Source organism: Labrus mixtus, chromosome 13 (genome assembly GCF_963584025.1).
Source record: "Labrus mixtus chromosome 13, fLabMix1.1, whole genome shotgun sequence".
NCBI lineage: Eukaryota > Metazoa > Chordata > Actinopteri > Labriformes > Labridae > Labrus > Labrus mixtus.
This window is the reverse complement of record NC_083624.1, coordinates 5,377,248-5,397,088: the sequence shown is the minus strand read 5'-3', so window position 1 is coordinate 5,397,088 and position 19,841 is coordinate 5,377,248. Positions and strand designations below refer to the sequence as shown.

General features: G+C 39.8%; 2 protein-coding genes across 2 annotated transcripts in view; one reads left to right on the top strand and one right to left on the bottom strand.

Annotated features, from left to right (window-relative positions):
- Positions 1 to 878: 878 nt before the first annotated feature.
- Positions 879 to 11,392, top strand: phf11 (PHD finger protein 11). The gene is made up of 20 exons (XM_061053296.1): positions 879 to 1,115; positions 2,572 to 2,676; positions 2,760 to 2,893; positions 3,000 to 3,031; positions 3,114 to 3,187; positions 3,936 to 4,006; positions 4,143 to 4,192; positions 4,288 to 4,367; positions 4,479 to 4,501; positions 4,591 to 4,664; positions 4,752 to 4,837; positions 4,937 to 4,962; positions 6,474 to 6,508; positions 6,593 to 6,648; positions 6,951 to 6,997; positions 7,031 to 7,119; positions 7,452 to 7,496; positions 7,545 to 7,874; positions 7,977 to 8,048; positions 9,194 to 11,392. Exons 1-20 carry the CDS (start codon positions 1,005 to 1,007, stop codon positions 9,268 to 9,270), a joined length of 1,617 nt encoding a protein of 538 aa, XP_060909279.1. The 5' UTR covers positions 879 to 1,004; the 3' UTR covers positions 9,271 to 11,392.
- The window catches only part of LOC132986717 (RCC1 and BTB domain-containing protein 1-like), a 13,970-nt gene continuing 4,884 nt past the window's right edge, over positions 10,756 to 19,841 (bottom strand). The window contains exons 3-13 of the mRNA XM_061053297.1: positions 19,032 to 19,182; positions 18,762 to 18,928; positions 17,041 to 17,199; positions 16,844 to 16,951; positions 15,835 to 15,977; positions 15,536 to 15,726; positions 13,877 to 14,003; positions 13,637 to 13,788; positions 13,399 to 13,529; positions 11,099 to 12,405; positions 10,756 to 11,048 (exon numbers count right to left, since the gene is read on the bottom strand). Of these exons, the coding sequence (XP_060909280.1) occupies positions 12,265 to 12,405; positions 13,399 to 13,529; positions 13,637 to 13,788; positions 13,877 to 14,003; positions 15,536 to 15,726; positions 15,835 to 15,977; positions 16,844 to 16,951; positions 17,041 to 17,199; positions 18,762 to 18,928; positions 19,032 to 19,182 (1,470 nt within the window). The 3' untranslated portion in view covers positions 10,756 to 11,048; positions 11,099 to 12,264. The remainder of the gene's footprint in view (positions 11,049 to 11,098; positions 12,406 to 13,398; positions 13,530 to 13,636; positions 13,789 to 13,876; positions 14,004 to 15,535; positions 15,727 to 15,834; positions 15,978 to 16,843; positions 16,952 to 17,040; positions 17,200 to 18,761; positions 18,929 to 19,031; positions 19,183 to 19,841) is intronic.

Genomic DNA, 19,841 nt, shown 5'->3' with positions numbered 1-19,841 from the left:
TGAAGCACAAACGAAGACCAGGCAGTAATAGGTCATACTAGTCATTCGGACCAGAAATGAAAGTGAAACTGGAAAACTGCGTTGCCAGACTTGTCAAAACCAAGCATTTAAATAACATTACACAAAAACTGGACAGTGTAAAATTAATGAAAAGGACCAATTGAGACTATATCAGGAGTTTGGGGCTTTCAGTGGGCGGATACCCCAATTGCTACAGCCAGAAAAACTGTTTATAAAACAGATAGAGAACGCTTTAATAGTGGATAAATAATCACTCGACTTATAAATGTGTTAGAATTAAATTCAAAATAAAACATTTAAGAATAAAAACAGAAAGATGCACATTTGCTCTATCACAAAAAATACAAACGGTTATGTGTTTAATATCATAATAAAATCGAACAATAATCATTAAAAACTTACTAATTTAAAAAAGGATTAAGAACCAATCAAAGGAAGGACTCATATTTTTAACATAAAGAACAAAGATGTACATTTTAACAAAGATGTATTATAATCATCATGGCCATATGCCTACATCTTCAACTGATCATGCCCACAGTATTATTTACTCAAATATTTTAGTGTCTTAAAGACTTACAGAAGAATTGCATTTAAAAAAAAACAGTAAAGCCTACTTTATTCAAATATTACTTTTGAAGGTAGATTAATATATTTTGTTTGACTAAAGTAGTTTACTGCATGAAAAGAAAGTCCATCAGAGCCAAAGACTGTAAATATTACAGATTAAGTCTCAAAAGATGATATTAGGAATGAATAGCCCGGAGGATTTTGAAAGTGCAAAGGGGGGATACGTCGGATAGAACCTGGCAACCCTAAGCTAAACAAATTGGGCGGCTATTTACATTGACCTGAAGGTAGTAAAGTCTGGCGTCTCCGCGTTATATCGTGACGTTAACGTGTTTAATGTAGCTGTAAACCTGATAAAACACAAGTAGGTTAATATATTTATTTAAAAGTTATCCTCCCGTGTTTTGGTAGAAATGGCCAACGGTCGCAGAGTTTGCTGCATCCTCTGCAGACGGTCCGAAGAGACGAAGATAACCGGACCTTTATCCACTAAATGTGAAATCACGGCTCATCAAAACTGTCTGGTAAATATTGAAATTGTTATCCTATTAGCTTTTTCTAATGTGCTAAATGTTAGTAAGTATATTGGGTCCATATCACGGGTTCTTATAGTACTTGTGGGGAAACCTTGCAGAGAGGTTAAAGGTGAGAAGAGCGGAAAGAGCACGACGAGAAACTTGTTTTTCAACTATCAACATCTATGAAACTGAAAAAAAAAAAAGAGAAAATAAATTAGTTTTCTGGTTAAAACCTCCTTCAAAGATATGGAGTTGTTTGTGTGATGTTTTAAGTACTAAGGGAATATTGCAAAAAAAAATAAAAAAATCTGGGAATTAATTTATAACCAAAAGATTTATTCACAAATGTGATCATAAAGGTGTCTTATAACACCTATAACAACATTTTTTAAATCCAACTCCAGTAAGCCTACCTGGGTGCCTTTATTGGTGGAAAGTTTAATATGTCAACATCTTCCTTATGTAGTTTGTAAGGGGTCAAACTAGAGGTTATTTGGGGTTCTGAATCCATTGCAAGTCAAGTCAACTTTATTTATATAGCACATTTATAACAGCCGAGGCGGACCAAAGTGCTGTACAGTGAATTAGGCAAAATACATTACATGCAAAACATCATGTACACGTAAAAGCAAAAATTAAAAGTAAATTAAAACACAAAACAATAGTAAAAGTTCCAGCAGATTGCAAGCAGAAATCCACTTCCTGCTTCATGGTTACGAGCTGGTTCATTCATTGTATCTCAGCATGCAGATGTTGGTATAACATGCAAGACTCCCAAAGAAACCTTAGTATGACCCCTTTAAAGCTACAGGTTTTCCTACAGCAGTTAGATTTAAATCTATTTATAGGTGTTAGAAAACACCTTTATGAACACATTTGAACAGACTGGTCAGGAGGGCCAGTTCTGTCTCGGACTGTCCTCTGGACTCTGTAGAGGAGGTGGGTGAGAGGAGGACGTTAGTGAAGCTGACATCCATCATGGACAACCCCTCTCACCCCCCTGCATGACACTGTGGGGGCCCTGAGCAGCTCCGTCAGCAGCAGACTGAGACACCCACCCTGCAAGACAGAGCGCTACCGCAGGTCGTTCATCCCATCTGCAGTCAGACTCTTTAACAGCATCACCACCTCATGCTACACACTGTGTGTGTTTTTTAAATAACAATAACTTTTTCCAGTGTAGTTACTGTGTAATTTTCCATTATTGTATTTTTTTATTTAACTGATGTAAATATGTTTGATTTTTGATTTTTAACTTCTATTTTGATTTTTAATAATTATATTCCCGTCCCCTGTTTTCTGGAGCTGCTGTAATGCACAAATTTCAATCGATCAATAAAGTTTATCTTTATCTTTATTTGTGAAGATATTTCTTGGTAAGGAGTTAATTCCCAGATTGGTCAAATATCTGATAAAATTAGGGCTTTTAATCGTCTTTAGTCATGTTGTTTCTGTTTTACAGCTTTTTGCCTCAGGAATTTATTGCCAGGAGTCGCCACTATATGACGACCTGTTCGGTTTCTTCGTGCATGATGTGATGGACGAGGTGAAACGAGGAAAAAAACTGGTAAAAAAAAAAAAAAGTTCACATTTTGTTTATGAATTGGCTTTTTAGATCAGTTGTGTCATTCATTTGTTTTTAAACTGCAGAAATGTCACCAATGTAAGAGTAGTGGTGCCACTGCTGGATGTGGAAACTCCCGTTGTAAGAAGTCCTACCACTACCCGTGTGCTGTCGAGGAAGGAGTCCGGACGGATGAGGATACAAAGAATGGGAAATTTGAGTCAGTACTTGTTTGTATGAATGTTTAATAGTATTTATTCGAGTTGTTTTTTAATGGTATTTTTGGTGGATTGTAAAACTGGCTTTGTTTTGCTTTCATGACTCAGGTTGTACTGCCCCAATCACAGTGAATCGCAAAGTAAGTGGAGATCTCTATATGTCTGTAAACACTTTTTTAATCTATGCCATACTCTGAGTTGTTTTTTCTTTTTCACTTGCAGACAACAACGCTTCTGTAAAAGGACAAACAAAGCCCAAAACCCCCCAAAATCCCAGTGAAGCAGGACCATCGAAGGTTTGAGGACAAAAAAAATCTACTACCAAGATTTAAAGAAAGAATATGTGATTTTTCACACTTAAATATAATATAAATCAAGTATATCCTCTGAAAATAACTCTGTGAGTCATGACTGTCTACAATGGGTGTAACACCCGAGTCCCACTGTCTGTGATGTTTTCAGAGTTTTCAGAGTCCTATCTTCACTTTGTTTACATCGCCCGGACGGCCGGCTGACTCCTCCCCTCGCGTATAAAAGTTGTTTAATTGAGGGACTAGAGAAAAGAAGAATAACATACTGTACTCACTGCTTCACTGTGTTTCTAGATCACGCTCATTTCAGGTAAATTTACATGCAGTGTGAAGATACGAGCATAAATAAAGATCGCTAGCATTAGCATGCTAACACAACAATGCAGCGCGAGTTGTTTTGGTTTCATGCCGGTGCTCAAGGGCGACATCTGCTGGATCAAAAAAAAAATCTCATATTCTTCCTTTAAAGCACATTACACTGCAAAGTTGTTTTGTAAAAGGGCGGGCGGTGAAGACTTCAGAGAATGCGACTCAAGCAGGAGGATGTTTGTCAGGATAAATACTAAATATTTGCCTCAGCAGCAGGATGGGTTAAAATTGGACCAATTTGCATGAAACTAATTTGTGTACGTCCAAACATTTAAAGTGGAAATGAATGCTGAAGTGCTGAGAAACTCCAAAGAGGCCACAGTCTGTTTATGAATTAACAGTATCCATGTTTTATTGTCGTGAGGTGTTATGCCTCACTTGTGAGAAAAAAGAAGGAAACATCAGTTTGGAAAGTTGCTCTGCTGGATTTGTAATGTAAGTACCTTCTCAGATTTTGTCTTTAAAATTCCATGATTAAATACTTCTCTGTTTCTGATCTGCATTTGAACATCATGATCTGATCCCGTTGAACAACCAGGCGTGTGTGTGTGTGTTTTTTTTTTTTTTTTAGGTTGTATTGTGCCGAACACGCTCCTGCATCGCTCAAGAAGAACACCAACGGTAAGTCCTGCTCATTGAGGGAATGTGTCTCATGATCAGTTTGTTTTGTTTATTTTTATTTTTTTTACATATTCAAAGTGTTTTCTCCTCGACAGGAGATTCTTCAGGAGCCGGGCCGTCTAGGTGCAGCAGCGGTGACTCCACATCATCCAGCTGCTCACGTTTATCCTCCAAGGTGCACAAGGCAGTGACTTTCAGCCCCGTTAAATACATGTTTTTAAAACAATTTCTATTTCTTAATCAGAAAGACTCTGATTTCTAATCCTGCTTCTTCTTTTTAAAACAGAGGCGGATCAGTTCAGATGAAGAGTAAGTGTTTGATCATCTGCATGCTGCCTCCATTAAAATGTATTCAAGTGATTACAGTTTAAATGCCTGATCCATCTCGTTTGTCGCAGTGAGGAAGTGAGCCTCGCTAAACGTAAATCTAATGTCAGTGTGAGGAGGATATCAGAGGATTCCTCAAATTCAGGTAAACTCAACTTTTAATACGTGAGAGAATTTCACATGTGTAGATTTCTATGAACGTACACAATGTTTTTGATTTCCCCTTCTACAGATCAGAATACACCTGATTCACAGTGGGCCCCTTTAGATTTTGATATAAACGAAAGTGTAAACTCAGGAACTGTTCAGGAGCCTGAGGTAAGTCTAATCCGTGATTCATCTTCAGTAACACGTGAATATTAGAGACCTGAGGATGTTTAATAATCTGGCTGTTCTGTTTTCCTCCCCTTCCTTTAGCCTCCTGCTGAGCCTCAGTTGATCAGGTGAGCTCATCCTCTGTGATTAAAAAAAAAAAAAAAAAACATGTGAAATGAGTGATTACTGTTTATTTGTTGTTGTAAATATAAATGAGAGCTTTACTCTTGTTGTGTCAAATTTGGATCACCCTAGACTCAGACCGGGCCAGGTGCTACCTCTAATTGTCTTCAAAATGGAATTAGAATCTTCAAAGTTTGCAGAGCATCTTCGAAATCATGAATCAGGAAACCAAACAAATCTGAGAGCAAATATAAGGCTTTATTCATCCGTACAGAAAATCAAAGCCTGACTGAGACTTTCAGCTGAAAAAACTGACCAAGACAAAGAATATCACACAATATATACTTATTCTGCTTTTTACCATCTCATTAGTCCTCGTTGATAACTTCAGGGTTTCAAGTTTCTAATGGTATCCGCCTCCTCCATCATTAGATTCTCCGATTTCATGAAATACGGGGCTTCATATCTCTATCTATGTCCCATACATTGCCACATAACATTTTCAGAAGTTAGCTGTCAAAAAAAAAAAAACCTACTGCAATGTCATGTCTTCTTGATAAACGGTGGTCAATATCTGGCCAACCACCTTGTGACCGGGTCATCGACACACCGACATTACGCCTGTCTGTCAGGTTTTCTTGTATTTGTCCCTCCTTCACCTCTCGTAAATGTCAGGTCGGCCTAAGATTTATTGCTTAATTACCCCTTTTAGACCATGCAAAACCTCAACGGATTAAAGTTTCATCTAAGCATTGACTTATTTTGCCTTAAGGGCTCACCTAAAACTCGACTTATTTTCACTCTATCCTTGATGAGTTTCACTTTGTAGGCTCAGTTTGAATTCATGTACACATGTGCCTTTGTGCATTTCATCCTTAGTTGATTATGTTATGTTTATAATATGCAACCCTCACACTATTGTTATTTATTTATCTAATTTGCATAATATGTGTCTATTAGTTCATTATTATACTGAGATACTATTATGATTATTCATGACCCCTCTATATAAATGTTGATTATAAGGACTATGAATACATGCCTACAGGTGGGACACTGCACACTGCAAACAGGAAGTATAAGATGTTCTCATTGGCTCCTTAGAGACCCTTAAATCCCCTGAAATCATTGACACTTCATAGACTTATCTACTGATCAAAACTTTTAATAATAACTGTCATTATGATACTAGATGTTAATGTTTGAATTGGCTTGTTCTGCATTGTGTTTTCTACTTTTCCTAAATGAGTCTGGTCTAAAGACACCTCGAATCATTAACTGTTAATTGGATCTATCTGAGTTAACACATGTGGCATTTATTTGGAATGTGTAGATAAATGTATTTGTGTGTTTCAACGTGTATATTATATGTATGTGTACATGTTAATGCAACACTAAAGTTATTATCACCTCTCTGACACCAAGTCAAATCATCTATTTTAGTGTTTTTGATCTGAGAGCAGTGAGATGGGTAATGAGAAGGTTTTTTTTTTTTTTTCATGTTCTTCTCTTCTAGGAAAGACGCTGAGAGCCACACAGGGTCCATCTCAGGTAGGCTGTCACAGCAGATTTAATGTTTACAGAGAAGAAGAAGACAGAATGAGATGGTTTGTAAACTCCTGCTGTGTCACACAGGACATCGACCGGAGGACGAGAGCAGTAATGAAGCTGATGAAACTTTAATTACCTCAGTGAGTTGTTTTTAACATTTTTTTTTATTACTGGCAAAAAATGTGTCTGAGCATGACACTCATCTTTTTAACCAACCCATGTCATCTTCCATTTGTTTAGATAGATAGATAGATAGGAACTTTATTAATCCCTCAGGAAATTCAGATTCAGTTTACTTCGATATGAAGGATATCAAAATGTACTTTGAATGACTTTAGCCTCAGTGAATTTGAATATATGGCCTCACTAAATAAACAGGTAATAGACTTCTCTCTGTGATACTAAATCATCTGACCTGAACTGTGTGTTTGCGTCCTCTCAGGATGCCGAGTCCGAGAGTTTACTGCTTCCTGTGACGGTCTGCGTGGAATCTCAGTCGCTTCCTGTGGACATGTGCGGGGATTCTCCGTCGCTTCCAGTCACGACTAATGATCTCTCCGTACAGACAGACGTGAGAGTGGAAGAAATAATAATAATAAAGAGAGAAAAAGGTAAAGTTATCAGAGTCACTGTGGTAGAACTGAACATTGAAACACAATCAAATTGGCTGCATTCATTCCCCCCGCTGAGGAAGTTTGTTTTCCTTTGCTTTGACTGAAAAGTTGTTTTTAAAATGCTAAATAATGGAATTTTAAACATGCAATTAATAATGTGATTATTGCGATTAACTATTGAAATTCTGAGATAAATTGAAATTAAAAAATGTAGTTGCTTGACAGTCCTGTTGTTGAGCGTCTTTGCTTCAGAGCTGCCGTATAAATAAAGTTATTACTTTAACTGTTGTTGTCATTACAATCATCTTCTTTTCTATCTCTTTTGTCAGGCTCCAGTCCAGAGCTGAGTCCTGTCCCCAGTCCTGTCCCCAGTCCTGTCCCCAGTCCTGTCCCCGGTCCTGTCCCCAGTCCTGATCCACAACCCGCTGAGCCCTCTGTCCCAGAGGAGAGCTCCACTGCGCCCCCTCCTTCCCCCGATCGCTCCGAGCCCGGCGGTGGTGTTAGCTCACCTCTGTGCACCAGCACGCCCTTTTCTGCAGCTCCACTCGAACCCATCAGCATTATCATCCATTCCTCCCCTCCCGTTCCTGCAGCAGTCCTCCCCTCCGTCTCCCCAGAGCCCAGCATCGACCCCACCAGCTTCTGGAAAAGCTGCAACGCTACAGGATGCACTGAAGCCATCTTCACTGATTTCATGAATGAGATGAATCTTATCTCTGGCAGAATTCAGTCCGACCAGGCCAGCCAGGAGGGTGAGGGAGGATTAGAAAACAAAACAAAACAAGCTTCTGTCCCCCCTGCTTTGTAAAGTAGACACTGGGGTATAACGCTCTCTCTCTCTCTTCCTTCCACAGATTATGATCGAGCTCTGAAAGTGATGGAGGCTTCTGGGAAACTTGCAGAGCTCGTGACCAAGCAGCAGAAAGGTGAAGTTTGAACAGCAGAAAAGTAACACTTACATTTAAAGGCTTTATATGTGATTGTTTTGATCCAGCAGATGTCGCCCTTGAGCACCAGCATGAAACCAAAACAACTCGCGCTGCATTGTTGTGTTAGCATGCTAATGCTAGCGATCTTTATTATGCTCGTATCTTCACACTGCATGTAAATTTACCTGAAATGAGCGTGATCTAGAAACACAGTTAAGCAGTGAGTACAGTATGTTATTCTTCTTTTCTCTAGTCCCTCAATTAAACAACTTTTATGCGCGAGGGGAGGAGTCAGCCGGCCGTCCGGGCGATGTAAACAAAGTGAAGATAGGACTCTGAAAACTCTGAAAACATCACAGACAGTGGGACTCGGGTGTTACACCCATTGTAGACAGTCATGACTCACAGAGTTATTTTCAGAGGATATACTTGATTTATATTATATTTAAGTGTGAAAAATCACATATAAAGACTTTAAATAACAATGCATCATTATTATGTGACTGTGCTCATTTTTGACATAAACTGATAAACTGAGTGAGTGTAACAAATGTAGCTCTGAGTATGAGATGTCTTACACTCCAGAACTAACTGTCATGCTTAGGTTTCATAGATTTTCTGGTAATTTATTTGAATCTTTATCACTTAAGTTCTGTAAGTGTGACTGTAGAGTTTTAAGGGGGGTGTAAACTGGGGAAAACAGCCTCTCTTTAGTCTCCCAAACTCTAGTGAAGGTTGTTGACGTTGAAGGAAGACTGTGCGACTTTTTGAGCCAGTAGATGTCGCCCTTGAGCACCAGCATGAAACCAAAACAAACTGGCTCTTTGACCCCTCTCCCCTCGCGTTAATACAAAGGAGTTGTGAATTAGAACGCACCGTTAAGCACAAGCTGCATGATTGTAGACAGTCATGACTCAGAAAGACATTTACAGAGGATACACTGGATTTCTGCTGTATTTATGTGTGTAAAATTTTGCACATTCTTCCTTTAACTAAAGTTATTACCACAGAATAACAGAATGTATATCTGTCAATCAAATATTTCTTTCAAAATGTTTTTTTAAGTCAATAATGAACTTTGCAGATTCTCACTGTCAATCTAATCCTGATATTATCTAAAGGGAAATACATTTCTTTTACAGAATTAGAAAGAAAACAAAGGGAGCTGGAGAAGGCAGCAGCAGCCATGACGGAGGTCATCTCTCTTCTGAAGCGATGAGTCCGTCAGCAGCAGAAAAGACGACATCGGCACTTTTTGACCTTCTCTTCTGTCCGGTTGGTTTAGTTACATATTTCTCTTGGGGACCTTTTTTTATACAAACAGTATATTGTTCTTTGTGATCTTGATTATGAGTCCATATTTAAGACAGTTTGAAGGGTTGGAGTTAATGTTGAATATGAATGAGCACGTATAAAGCTGTAGCCTTTAGAGGTGATGAAGAAGTCACACAGCGAGGTGTCACATCATGTTTTGATGAAACAGAAAAAGAGAAAAGAGATTATAAAGTGATATAAGTGAAAACCCTATGAACTGAAGTTTTACTGACATTTTTATATATTTAAAAAGTAACAATAAATCATATTAACATAATCATTTTTTTAATGATGTTTGTTCCTTTTGTTTGCATTGATCTGTTGTGCTCAGTCAGCGTTGTAATCAGGTACCATGTGTTGAACTGTAGGTTTTTAACTGTACTCATGTGAAGCAGACCAGTTTTATGTGAAGTTTTAAAGGTTTTATATCTTTTAAATGTGTGTATTTCTGAATGTCAAAGTCATGATATCTGTAAGTAGTCACGGAGCTGTAACGGTTGATTTTCAAAGCGTACAAAAGCCTTGTTGCCCAAACTCCCGATTGTTACGGTAACTCAAGCATTCACTCGAGTTTTTCTCTCTCAAGAAGTTACCAAATAGTTCTGAAGCAACATTTTCATGTTCAATCAAGATTGAAGTTCATATCAGTCAATACAAGCAAAAAAAGAACCTCAGGTATTGATACAACACGTCATGTTCACAAGACGCTCAAATCGGTTTCTTCTAGAATTCTAAAGTGGTTTTCTCACGTTGTTTATCAAGACACTAAATATCACTTTCTTGGTGACAAACTTCCTCATAATTTGTGTTTGAAGTTTATTTTCTAATTGTTTGTAACGTGGGTTTAGTGACGTCAACCACATGTCCAGATGGAAGATATTTTTTGGTTGATTCTGAATTTGGCTCTGATTTTATCAGCCTATAAATCTGAGCTGTACTCAACCAATCAGGTAAGAGGCAGACCACATTAATCAATCACTGATCTCTTTGTGAGCACATTTACAGTAGACAGACCGACTCAATCAGTCAGAGCCCCTCTGAAGAATTCAATCAGGCCCATTTATCATTGTATTCACAGGACAGTACATCTCTGAATGATGTCCATTAATCTGTGATTCTGTTTAGCAACAGAGCAGTGGTACAGATGGCCAGTGTGACCGCGCCCTAAGCTGGTAGAAAATGACCCTTTAGAAATGTGAAACTTACAAAATAGACAGTTTCGGACAGTGTAGACAGTACGGATGGCCAGTGTGACCGCGCCTTACTGTCAGTATGTTTTTTCAATTGAAATTTTATTTTTTATTTTTTTTAATTGTTGCTCAAATGACTGTAAATTTCTCATCTTTTCCAGAAGCTTTAAATGCTGAAAATAAATTCAGGAAAACAAGAATCAAGAGTGCTTTTTTTTAAATTAACTAGCTTGCAGAGTTAATAAAATGTCACTGGCACGTTGCATAACTCGATAGTGATCAATAGATCCATATTCATTGATTATAAAACAGAAACATCCTGCACAGAAGTGAGCAAATATTTACTTCTAAATACTCCGCAGCAGCGCAGTCAATAAATGATAATACTGTCAAATAGTGTTCTCTACATGCAGGTGATGCCATGTGGGTCAAAAAGAAACGTGAACAACTTCTGCAAGCTCACACGGCCTCACTGTAAACAGATGTTGAACGGCTTCGTGTGTTTCAGCTTGAAAGCAGACATGTTAAACCAGCCGACTGAACCGGTTTGTGTGATAATAATATACACACACACACACACACACACGATAGAAGCTTTTGTTTTTATGTGATGTCAATGAGATGAGATGTAGCTGCACAAACTGTGTCTGTGTAATCAATGAAGGAATGCTTTTCCACATCTGTAACCAGGGCTGCTGCTGTGTAAGGAATCAAAATACTGGCAGCATCCCAAATGGCCAAGTTACTGAATCCAAATCGCTGAAGCAGCATTTCTTTGGACGAAGGTCAAATGTAACAAAACGGCTTCAAAATAAAATTCTGAATTGCCGCGGAGATGCCCTTACCTCAAAATGTTTTCCCATGTGTAAAAAAAAACAAAAAAAAAACATGTTTCTCTGAATCCCATGGATCTACTCTACTTTTCTGTGAATATGAAATTTAGAATTGCCACTAAACTTAAATCATATCAAAATATCTATTAAAACAACCGCGTTAAGATGTATTTCCACATCATGCAGCACGATCTGTAACAGACTTCATATAATACTGATCTAGATGTAACCCCGTATCCTGAGTTCCCCTCTTTGGGTCGAGACAGAAGAGCACACCTCAGGACAGCTGATGTGAAAGTCACCTGGACTAATAATTAACTTCCTGGAGTAAACATGTTTGAAAAATTCTTAAATCTATCGTGTATGTAAAAATCATTTTTAGGTTTATCGCTACATCTACAAGTGCCAAAAGTCCTTTAAAGTGAAAACCTTGATTCCACATGGCACGTCAACCTGTGACCCTATCGCTTAAAAGAAGCAACAATCATGTTCAATATGTTTCACACAAGTGCAAAAAAAACTGAAGAAGTAACTTGGTCAATTCAACAAAACAATAGAAAAAGTGATATCAGGTAACTGGCAAATCATCTTTGAAGTTCATAGAAAACATCCACTCCATGGAGCGAGAGTTCATTCAGCTGGTCAGGCACTGTGTGTTATGATGCTGCTACGCGTGAGCTCCCCCTCCTGGTGTGGTCTGGAATGACATGATAATAGCTTGTGACAGCGATGGCATCAGTCTGAAGGTTTCCACCATGTGACCACCTGTCAGTGAGTGAAGGGGCTGTGGAGTCCACTGGGAGTGATGGGGTCCTTTAGTCACCACTCAGTGCAGCGTTTTGACCCCTTAGTCTTTTTTAACCGATCAGCTTGGAGTCAGTTTTTGAAGGCTCCACAGCGGCTGGCTCGACATATGAAATCTTTGAGCAGGTTGCCATCGATCTGCCAGAAAGCCGTGGTCTGGGTGACTTCAGTCAGGTGGTTGACACAGAATTTAAAGCAGAAGTCTTCCAGGTCCTGAACGACAGATGTGAAAGCATACATTAGACAAACTGTCCCTTTAGAAATGACACTTTCATACTCCTTTAGATTTTCATAAGAAGGACCCTGCTTTCATTATTTTATGTTTTTATGTAGTTGCTCCTGTGAAGCACATTTTCATATTTTGACGAGTTCAAATGTGAAAACGACATTCATTTGTGTTGATTGTGGCGCCCCCTGTGGACAGACGTAGTAGTACATCTTATCTCTTTGCTGATCATGTCCTGTACATGTGTAAGATGTGTTTTCTAACTTTGTTTTTAAACTCTCAAGAGAATCATTTAAAGGGGAATTTTTGACAGAAATTGTAACTAACACTTTGAGATGTTCGTTTAAATGCAAAGTGCATTATGGTTTGCTGTGGTGAGCATAAAGGGACATCAGTATTAATATCATATGGAGGGGGGGGGGGTAGCAGGGTGACTCACATTAAACATGTCCCACAGTAAGGATAATATCACAATAACAACGATTCTGCAATAATTGAAGTGTTGGGAGTAAATTAAGTAATGATTCATCCTGATATCTGATCAGAGCAAGAATATAAAATGCTCCTAAAAAAGATAAAGTGCAGGATTTATTTATTCATTTATTGTAATCAGTCAGTTTTCACCTCCTCTCACGCTTTATCTCTTAACTTCTTTTCACCGCTGTTTGACCTTATCGGGCTGTCTTCTTCTTCTTCTTCTTCTTTTATCCCGCTGTGGCTGATTAACTTCCCTTCATGTTAACCTCATTAATGTTAAAATTGCCACTGTGAGGAATAATGAAGTAGTGAGGTCAAATGTCCAGGTGCTGATTTTTTTTGACCGGATGTTTTGATTTGATTGAGTCATAAAGACGATATATATGTGATTTATTACATGGCAAAAATGTAAACAAACAGTTAAACAGGGTCTCTGTCCCTGTTGTCGTGTGTCCAGTGATCTCCACTCAGTAGTTAATAACTGATGTTGAATATGTACGCACCTCTGCGTCATAGCGCACAGCAGCAGACAGCAGCGAGAAGGCGTTGTCCACGGTGATTCCTCTCTTTATAATATGCTGACACAGACGTTTCAGGCGGTTCTCACAATACGACGTGGCTAAATCCAACAGCCCTGACGGGACACAGTCACACACAGCAACACTGTAAGTATTCACAGCCGGCACACGCACAGAGGTCAGTAAAAGGTCAGGCTGTGACGTGTGTGTTTGCGGTTCTGACCGATGGCGTCCTCGGGGGGCAGCTCCACGTCGTCGGTGTAAAGGAACTCCAGGAAGGAGCGGTACACCGGGTAGGAGAACTGGTCGATCTCGATCACCTCCTTCATGTCTTCGTTCCAGTGAGACTGGAACATGGACCTGAAGTGTTCACACCTGCACCACAGATTGTTTCAGTTTTTTAATATTCTGTAAGAACCACGCAGCATGAAAGTTACAGCCCGACTGTTTTCAGCCCCCTGACCTGATTTTGAGAATGGCTTTGTGGACGCAGATATATTTGCCGTCCACGCAGAACTTGAGGTCCGCTGTCTCCGGGTTGTCAAACTCTTTCTTCAGAGACTGAGCCACGGTCAAGAAGTCATCGTGCTCTGGGGGGAGAGAACACACACACAGACAGACAGACAGACAGACAGACAGACAGACACACAGACACACACGCACGCACGCACGCACGCACGCACGCACGCACACACAGCGGGAAATTAGGATGGAGAAACTGATTAACTGACTAACACTGATTAGAATAACTTTGATAACTTAAAGGCTTCATATGCGATTTCTTGATGTCGCCCTTGAGCACCAGCATGAAACCAAAACAACTCACACTGCATTGTTGTGTTAGCATGCTAATGCTAGCGATCTTTATTATGCTCGTATCTTCACACTGCATGTAAATTTACCTGAAATGAGCGTGATCTAGAAACACAGTTAAGCAGTGAGTACAGTATGTTATTCTTCTTTTCTCTAGTCCCTCAATTAAACAACTTTTATACTCGAGGGGAGGAGTCAGCCGGCCGTCCTGACGATGTAAACAAAGTGAAGATAGGACTCTGAAAACTCTGAAAACATCACAGACAGTGGGACTCGGGTGTTACACCCATTGTAGACAGTCATGACTCACAGAGTTATTTTCAGAGGATATACTTGATTTCTACATTTAAGTGTGAAAAATCACATATAAAGACTTTAAAAACATCCACAGTGTGCACAGTCCTCAGTTCCAGTAGGAGACAGTTTAGGAACAACTTCTTAAGTCTCCTTAAGTTTTTAAGTCTGGTGCGAGGAACAACCAGTAGACACTGATCAGAAGACCTCAGAGTCCTGCTGGTGCTGTGCGGCTTTATAAGGGTTATATTTTGGCTGTGGCTATATTTGACGAGGTCTTATGAAATTCCTTTTCTGTTTCAATCCAAGGGTAAGGATGATCTATTTCACCATGTAATTCAAAGTTTAGCTTTAGTTTTTAACTGAACAGAAACAAGAGTTTTATTCACTAACTATTTAAACAGCTTTTTTTTAAATTAACATGTTCACAAGAATCCGGCCCACAACTGACTAGTTATGTTTCCATCATCACGGTTTCCACTGCAGGAAAACAAAGAAGAAAATGTCTCTGCTCAGATAATGAGCTCTTGTAAACAAAGTCAAGTTCAATAGCTCCCCCGTTCTCTGATACGGCTCTTCTCAGCTTGCAGAGTGACAAAAAACTCAGTCCAGGAATTCACTGAGCTACATTTACATTTTTTACCTCTTTTTTTTTTTTTTTTTTGAGATGTTATTTTGAGCTTTAATGCATTTATAAGACAGGGCAGTGGATAGAGTAGGAAGCTCGTGATAGAGAGTGGAGAACGACAGGAGCTGCAGGTCGGACTTGAACCCGGGCCACCCGCTTGGAAGACTATACCCTACTTACATTGGGCGCAATCGAACCGCTAGGCCATCTGCACGCCCCTATGTAACCTCTTTAACACGCATACAACGTTTTTGGAAACTTCTTGCTTGGTGGTGCCTTCAGGGAAAATCTGACATCCGAGTCTTGCGCACAGAACATGCTTTACAACACAGTGGAACCGCTAGTGAAGCCCGTTCATCATCACAGCATCATTGTACCTCGTCTTACCCATGGAAAGAAGCCGCCACATGACCGAGGGCGTGGCGAAGCATGCAAAGACATCGTCGGTGCAGGTGAAGTGCGTGAGGTGGGGCAGCACGATGGACTGGCCCCTGCACTGGCCCCACATGTACACCTGCCCACTCTGGGTCTTAGCAGCCGACGTGTGCGTGGAGTGACAGGCGGCGATCTCCACGATCCTGTCAAGAGGAGGCAGAGGAGACGTGTGTGAGCGGTGTGTGTGTGTGTGTGTGTGTGTGTGTGTGTGTGAGTCAGTGAGAACACATCTGATCGTCACTCTCGCTCACCTCTCTTTCTCCGCCATGATCTGGATTGGACTCAGCTGGTTGCTCTTGTTTCCCGTGCCCAGTTGTCCGTATGTGTTGGCACCCCAGGCGTAAAGCAAGCCCTCGTCAGTTAGAGCAAGAGAGTGAGCATAACCCGAGACGATCTGACGAGCAGGAAAAATTAAATCTTCAATGTACCGGTAAGCCAAAAAATCTTTTAGCAAAACAAGCAACGACAAGTTACACTAAATAAAACCAATGAAGAACTGTCCACTCCCATCACCATTCACATGAAGATGAGTATAGATCTTCTGTTTGTAGACAGAGTTATCCAAATATGTGACAAATTGTACCATTTATAAAACAAAATAAATCTGAGTACATCTCAAATTGAAGGATTTGGTCTGTTTCTTACACTGAATTGAAATGTTCTGGAATTTGTTTTTAATCTTACAAATGACAAAACATTCCTTAAAGTTCTGTTATTTCTTAAATATCAGTATTTTAATAACAGGAAGGAGGAGGCTCATTTTGAAAAAAACAGTTTCTACCAAAACTTTGAAGAATGCGCAGACTGCGACAGAAAATGTTTTGAATAAACACAGTGAGGCCTGCTTCAGTTTTAAAACAAGATAATTTACTCCTTATTTTGAAGACCTGGAGTTCATGTTTACTCAATCTTCATTTTCCTATGAGAGATGTTACACACAATTTTCTAAACATCGACACGTCGTTTTTTTCTGTCAGCACTGTTTTTGTGTGCTGCGTTCGATTGTGTCTTATGGAAAGGCTAAGTCAGAAAAATGTGATTTCATATTTTAAGGTCTTTGTACCAGAACAATTGGTTTGGTTTGGCTTCCATAGATTTTTTTTTTCAGAATATGTTGTTGTGTCACCACCCTGTCATGATCAATCAATTTTACAAGTATCTTAAAATAACTCCACATATGGACGTTCCAGAGAAAGGTACGTTTTAAAGGATCATCCAAACATTCATTTTGTGAATTGTATGAAGTGTATTTTCTCCAACCTGTTGCACACATAAACCCTGCAGAGCAGCAAGGCGACACGGAGTGAGCTGGTTTCCGTTGTTTCCAAGTCCAAGTTGTCCGTTCCCGTTGTAGCCCCAGCCGTACACCTGCAGAGACATGAGGTCCACGTGAGCTCTACAGAGAAACCAGGATGAATCCCACTGTGTTTTAAATCTGAATAACAAAAAACAGTCACCTCTCCGTTGTCCACCACTGCAGTGGATGAGGTCTGACCGCAGACGATGCTGATTGCCACTTTGTTCTGCAGGCAGCTCGACACTCTGCGTGGAGTGGGCTGGTTGGCCGTGGAGCCTGAACCTACTTGACCACAGTTGTTGTAGCCCCACGCATACACCTGGCAATGAGAGTTTGTATTTGAACGTTATTTAAACTTTTGCCTAAGCAGTAAGTCCATTGAGACTTTGTGAACCATTAAAAAAGTGACAGGAATCAATCCTCCTCAATTGGAAATCTCCAACCCCTCCATCTCACTCACGTTGGATTCGCGAGGTTATGTCAGTTCTTAAACTGGAAAAAATTAGATGCACGGTTCAGGGATCATCAAAGAGATTTCAAAAAACTTGTAACCCCTTCTTAGACTATTATGCAAACATATATGATGCTAATACTCTAGACCAGTAGCCCCCCCCCGCCATCTCGACCCTACCTTCTCCCCTCCTCTTTTCCCTTCTCTCTTTCTTCTTTGTATTGCAGGACTCAATTTGTCTTTACTTATGCATTCTGCTGCATACAGGAGTATCCCATATACTAAGTTTGTGGGATATGTATACCAGTGCAACACATGCACAACAAAGCTCCTCTGTCACTTTTATCTGTGTATGTATTTCTCTCTTCTGCTGTTCTTCCTTTTCCTCTTCTCTCTCCTTTTTTCGTGTGTGACTATGATTGTTTCTGCGTACTATTGTTGAAAACTCAATAAAAAGATTCTTTAAAACAAAAACAAAAAAAAAGTGACAGGAATCATAAAATATTATGAGACAAAAATTCAAATGACGGAGAAAGAAGTCTTTTGAAGATGATAGTTAAATATCAAACAAGCTTTTTTTTTCAGGTGGGCTGCATGTGGGGATGAAAACTGAAGACTTTATTTGGAATTTTTCCTGCCAGCCTCCCAGTACAATGTCTTCAAGAAGTCAGGGTGCGCTGACTTGTGAACGCAGCAGGTAATAGAAAAAAGAAAATCACTGCAACAGAGTGGACGAAGGTATATAGGAATTCACACGACCGTAACAGAAAGTGTTCACCATTACCCAAAACTCCTTCTGCACAGGCTACCCAGCCCACCCTCCACTCATATCTGGAACAAACTCCCAGAAAACTGCAGGTCTGCTGAAACTCTCAGCTCTTTTAAATCCAGGTTGAAGACACACCTGTTTACAGCTGCCTTTCATTAAACAGCTTTAAGAAGATTTTAAACTTTAACTCTGCACTGTAACTTTTAACTCTTTTTATATTTTTACTTTATTTATTTCAATTAATTTCATTTGAATTATTTTTATTTTCTTATTATTCAGATTTAATAATTTCAGTGATTTTTAATGTTTTATTTTAATGTTTCTTTTCTTTCCTCTGTCATGATGCTCTTAATGTCTTGTGTGAAGCACTTTGAGTTGCCTTGTTGTTGAAATGTGCTATAGAAATAAACTTGCCTTGCCGTGCCATATAAATCCATCAAAAGTATTTTGAATTGTCACAGATGATCTCCTGCTGTGAGGGGCTTTGTGAGAATGGCAAGTTCTGGAAAAATATCAGGGCTGGATGTCTTGATTTTTTTTTTTTTTTTTTAAATGTCAGGGGAGCATGTGTGAGAAGGTCTTATGACTAATCACCGCCTTTAACCAAAGAGAAGAAAAGAAAGATGGAATAACAGTGCTCTTAAAATGACCCCTCACTCACTTCTCCTGAGTCGGTCAGCGCCATCGAGTGGTGAGAGCCACACGACACCTCTGTGATCTTCTTATTGAGCAGGTTGGCCGACACCAGCACTGGAGAGACTCCTTGGTTGGTTGTCCCGTTTCCCAGTTGGCTGTAACCATTATGACCCCAGGCGAATAGCTCCCCGTCTGAAACACACAGAACGATTAGACCTCGCGCAGCACTTTGTAATCCCACTGTGAAATCGGAGGATTAAAGGTTTATTTTTATTTATTTTTTTTGTGCAGATACCCTCTGTGGCCAGCAGGATGTGGGGGCCGCTGCCGTAGCTCAGGCTGACCACCTTCCTCCCGCTCAGGAAGTCCAGCTTCTTGGGTACGATGGTGCTCAGGCTGTCCCCTGTGCCCAGGCAGTTACTGCAGTTCAAGCCAAACACGTACACCTGAACGTGTAGAGGAAGGACGACAGAGGGATCATGTTATACGGATCTGTAGTTAACAGGTCACATTACAGACACAAAAACATCAACAGGGCTGATGAGACCTTGGGTACCACCAACAGCTGCTCCCTTCACACACAGCTTAATACAAAACAACAGAACATATGACAAAGAGAGGGGACAAGCAAAGACATGAGCCCTGGTCGCTTTTTTAATAAACTTTAAAGTCTTAATATGTGATTTTTCACACTTAAATATAATATAAATCAAGTATATCCTCTGAAAATAACTGTGAGTCATGACTGTCTACAATGGGTGTAACACCCGAGTCCCACTGTCTGTGATGTTTTCAGAGTCCTATCTTCAGTTTGTTTACATCGCCAGGATGGCCGGCTGACTCCTCCCCTCGTGTATAAAAGTTGTTTAATTGAGGGACTAGAGAAAAGAAGAATAACATACTGTACTCACTGCTTAACTGTGTTTCTAGATCACGCTCATTTCAGGTAAATTTACATGCAGTGTGAAGATACGAGCATAATAAAGATCGCTAGCATTAGCATGCTAACACAACAATGCAGCGCGAGTTGTTTTGGTTTCATGCTGGTGCTCAAGGGCGACATCTGCTGGATCAAAAAAATCACATATAAAGCCTTTAACACTAG

What these genes read in the sequence shown, in the direction of transcription:
- phf11 (XM_061053296.1), top strand. Translation starts at nt 1,005, where the DNA reads ATGGCCAACGGTCGCAGAGTTTGCTGCATCCTCTGCAGACGGTCCGAA. An exon ending in CGGATCAGTTCAGATGAAGA is followed by an intron (nt 4,502 to 4,590) that starts GTAAGTGTTTGA and finishes CGTTTGTCGCAG; the next exon opens with TGAGGAAGTGAGCCTCGCTA. An exon ending in CGTGACCAAGCAGCAGAAAG is followed by an intron (nt 8,049 to 9,193) that starts GTGAAGTTTGAA and finishes TTTCTTTTACAG; the next exon opens with AATTAGAAAGAAAACAAAGG.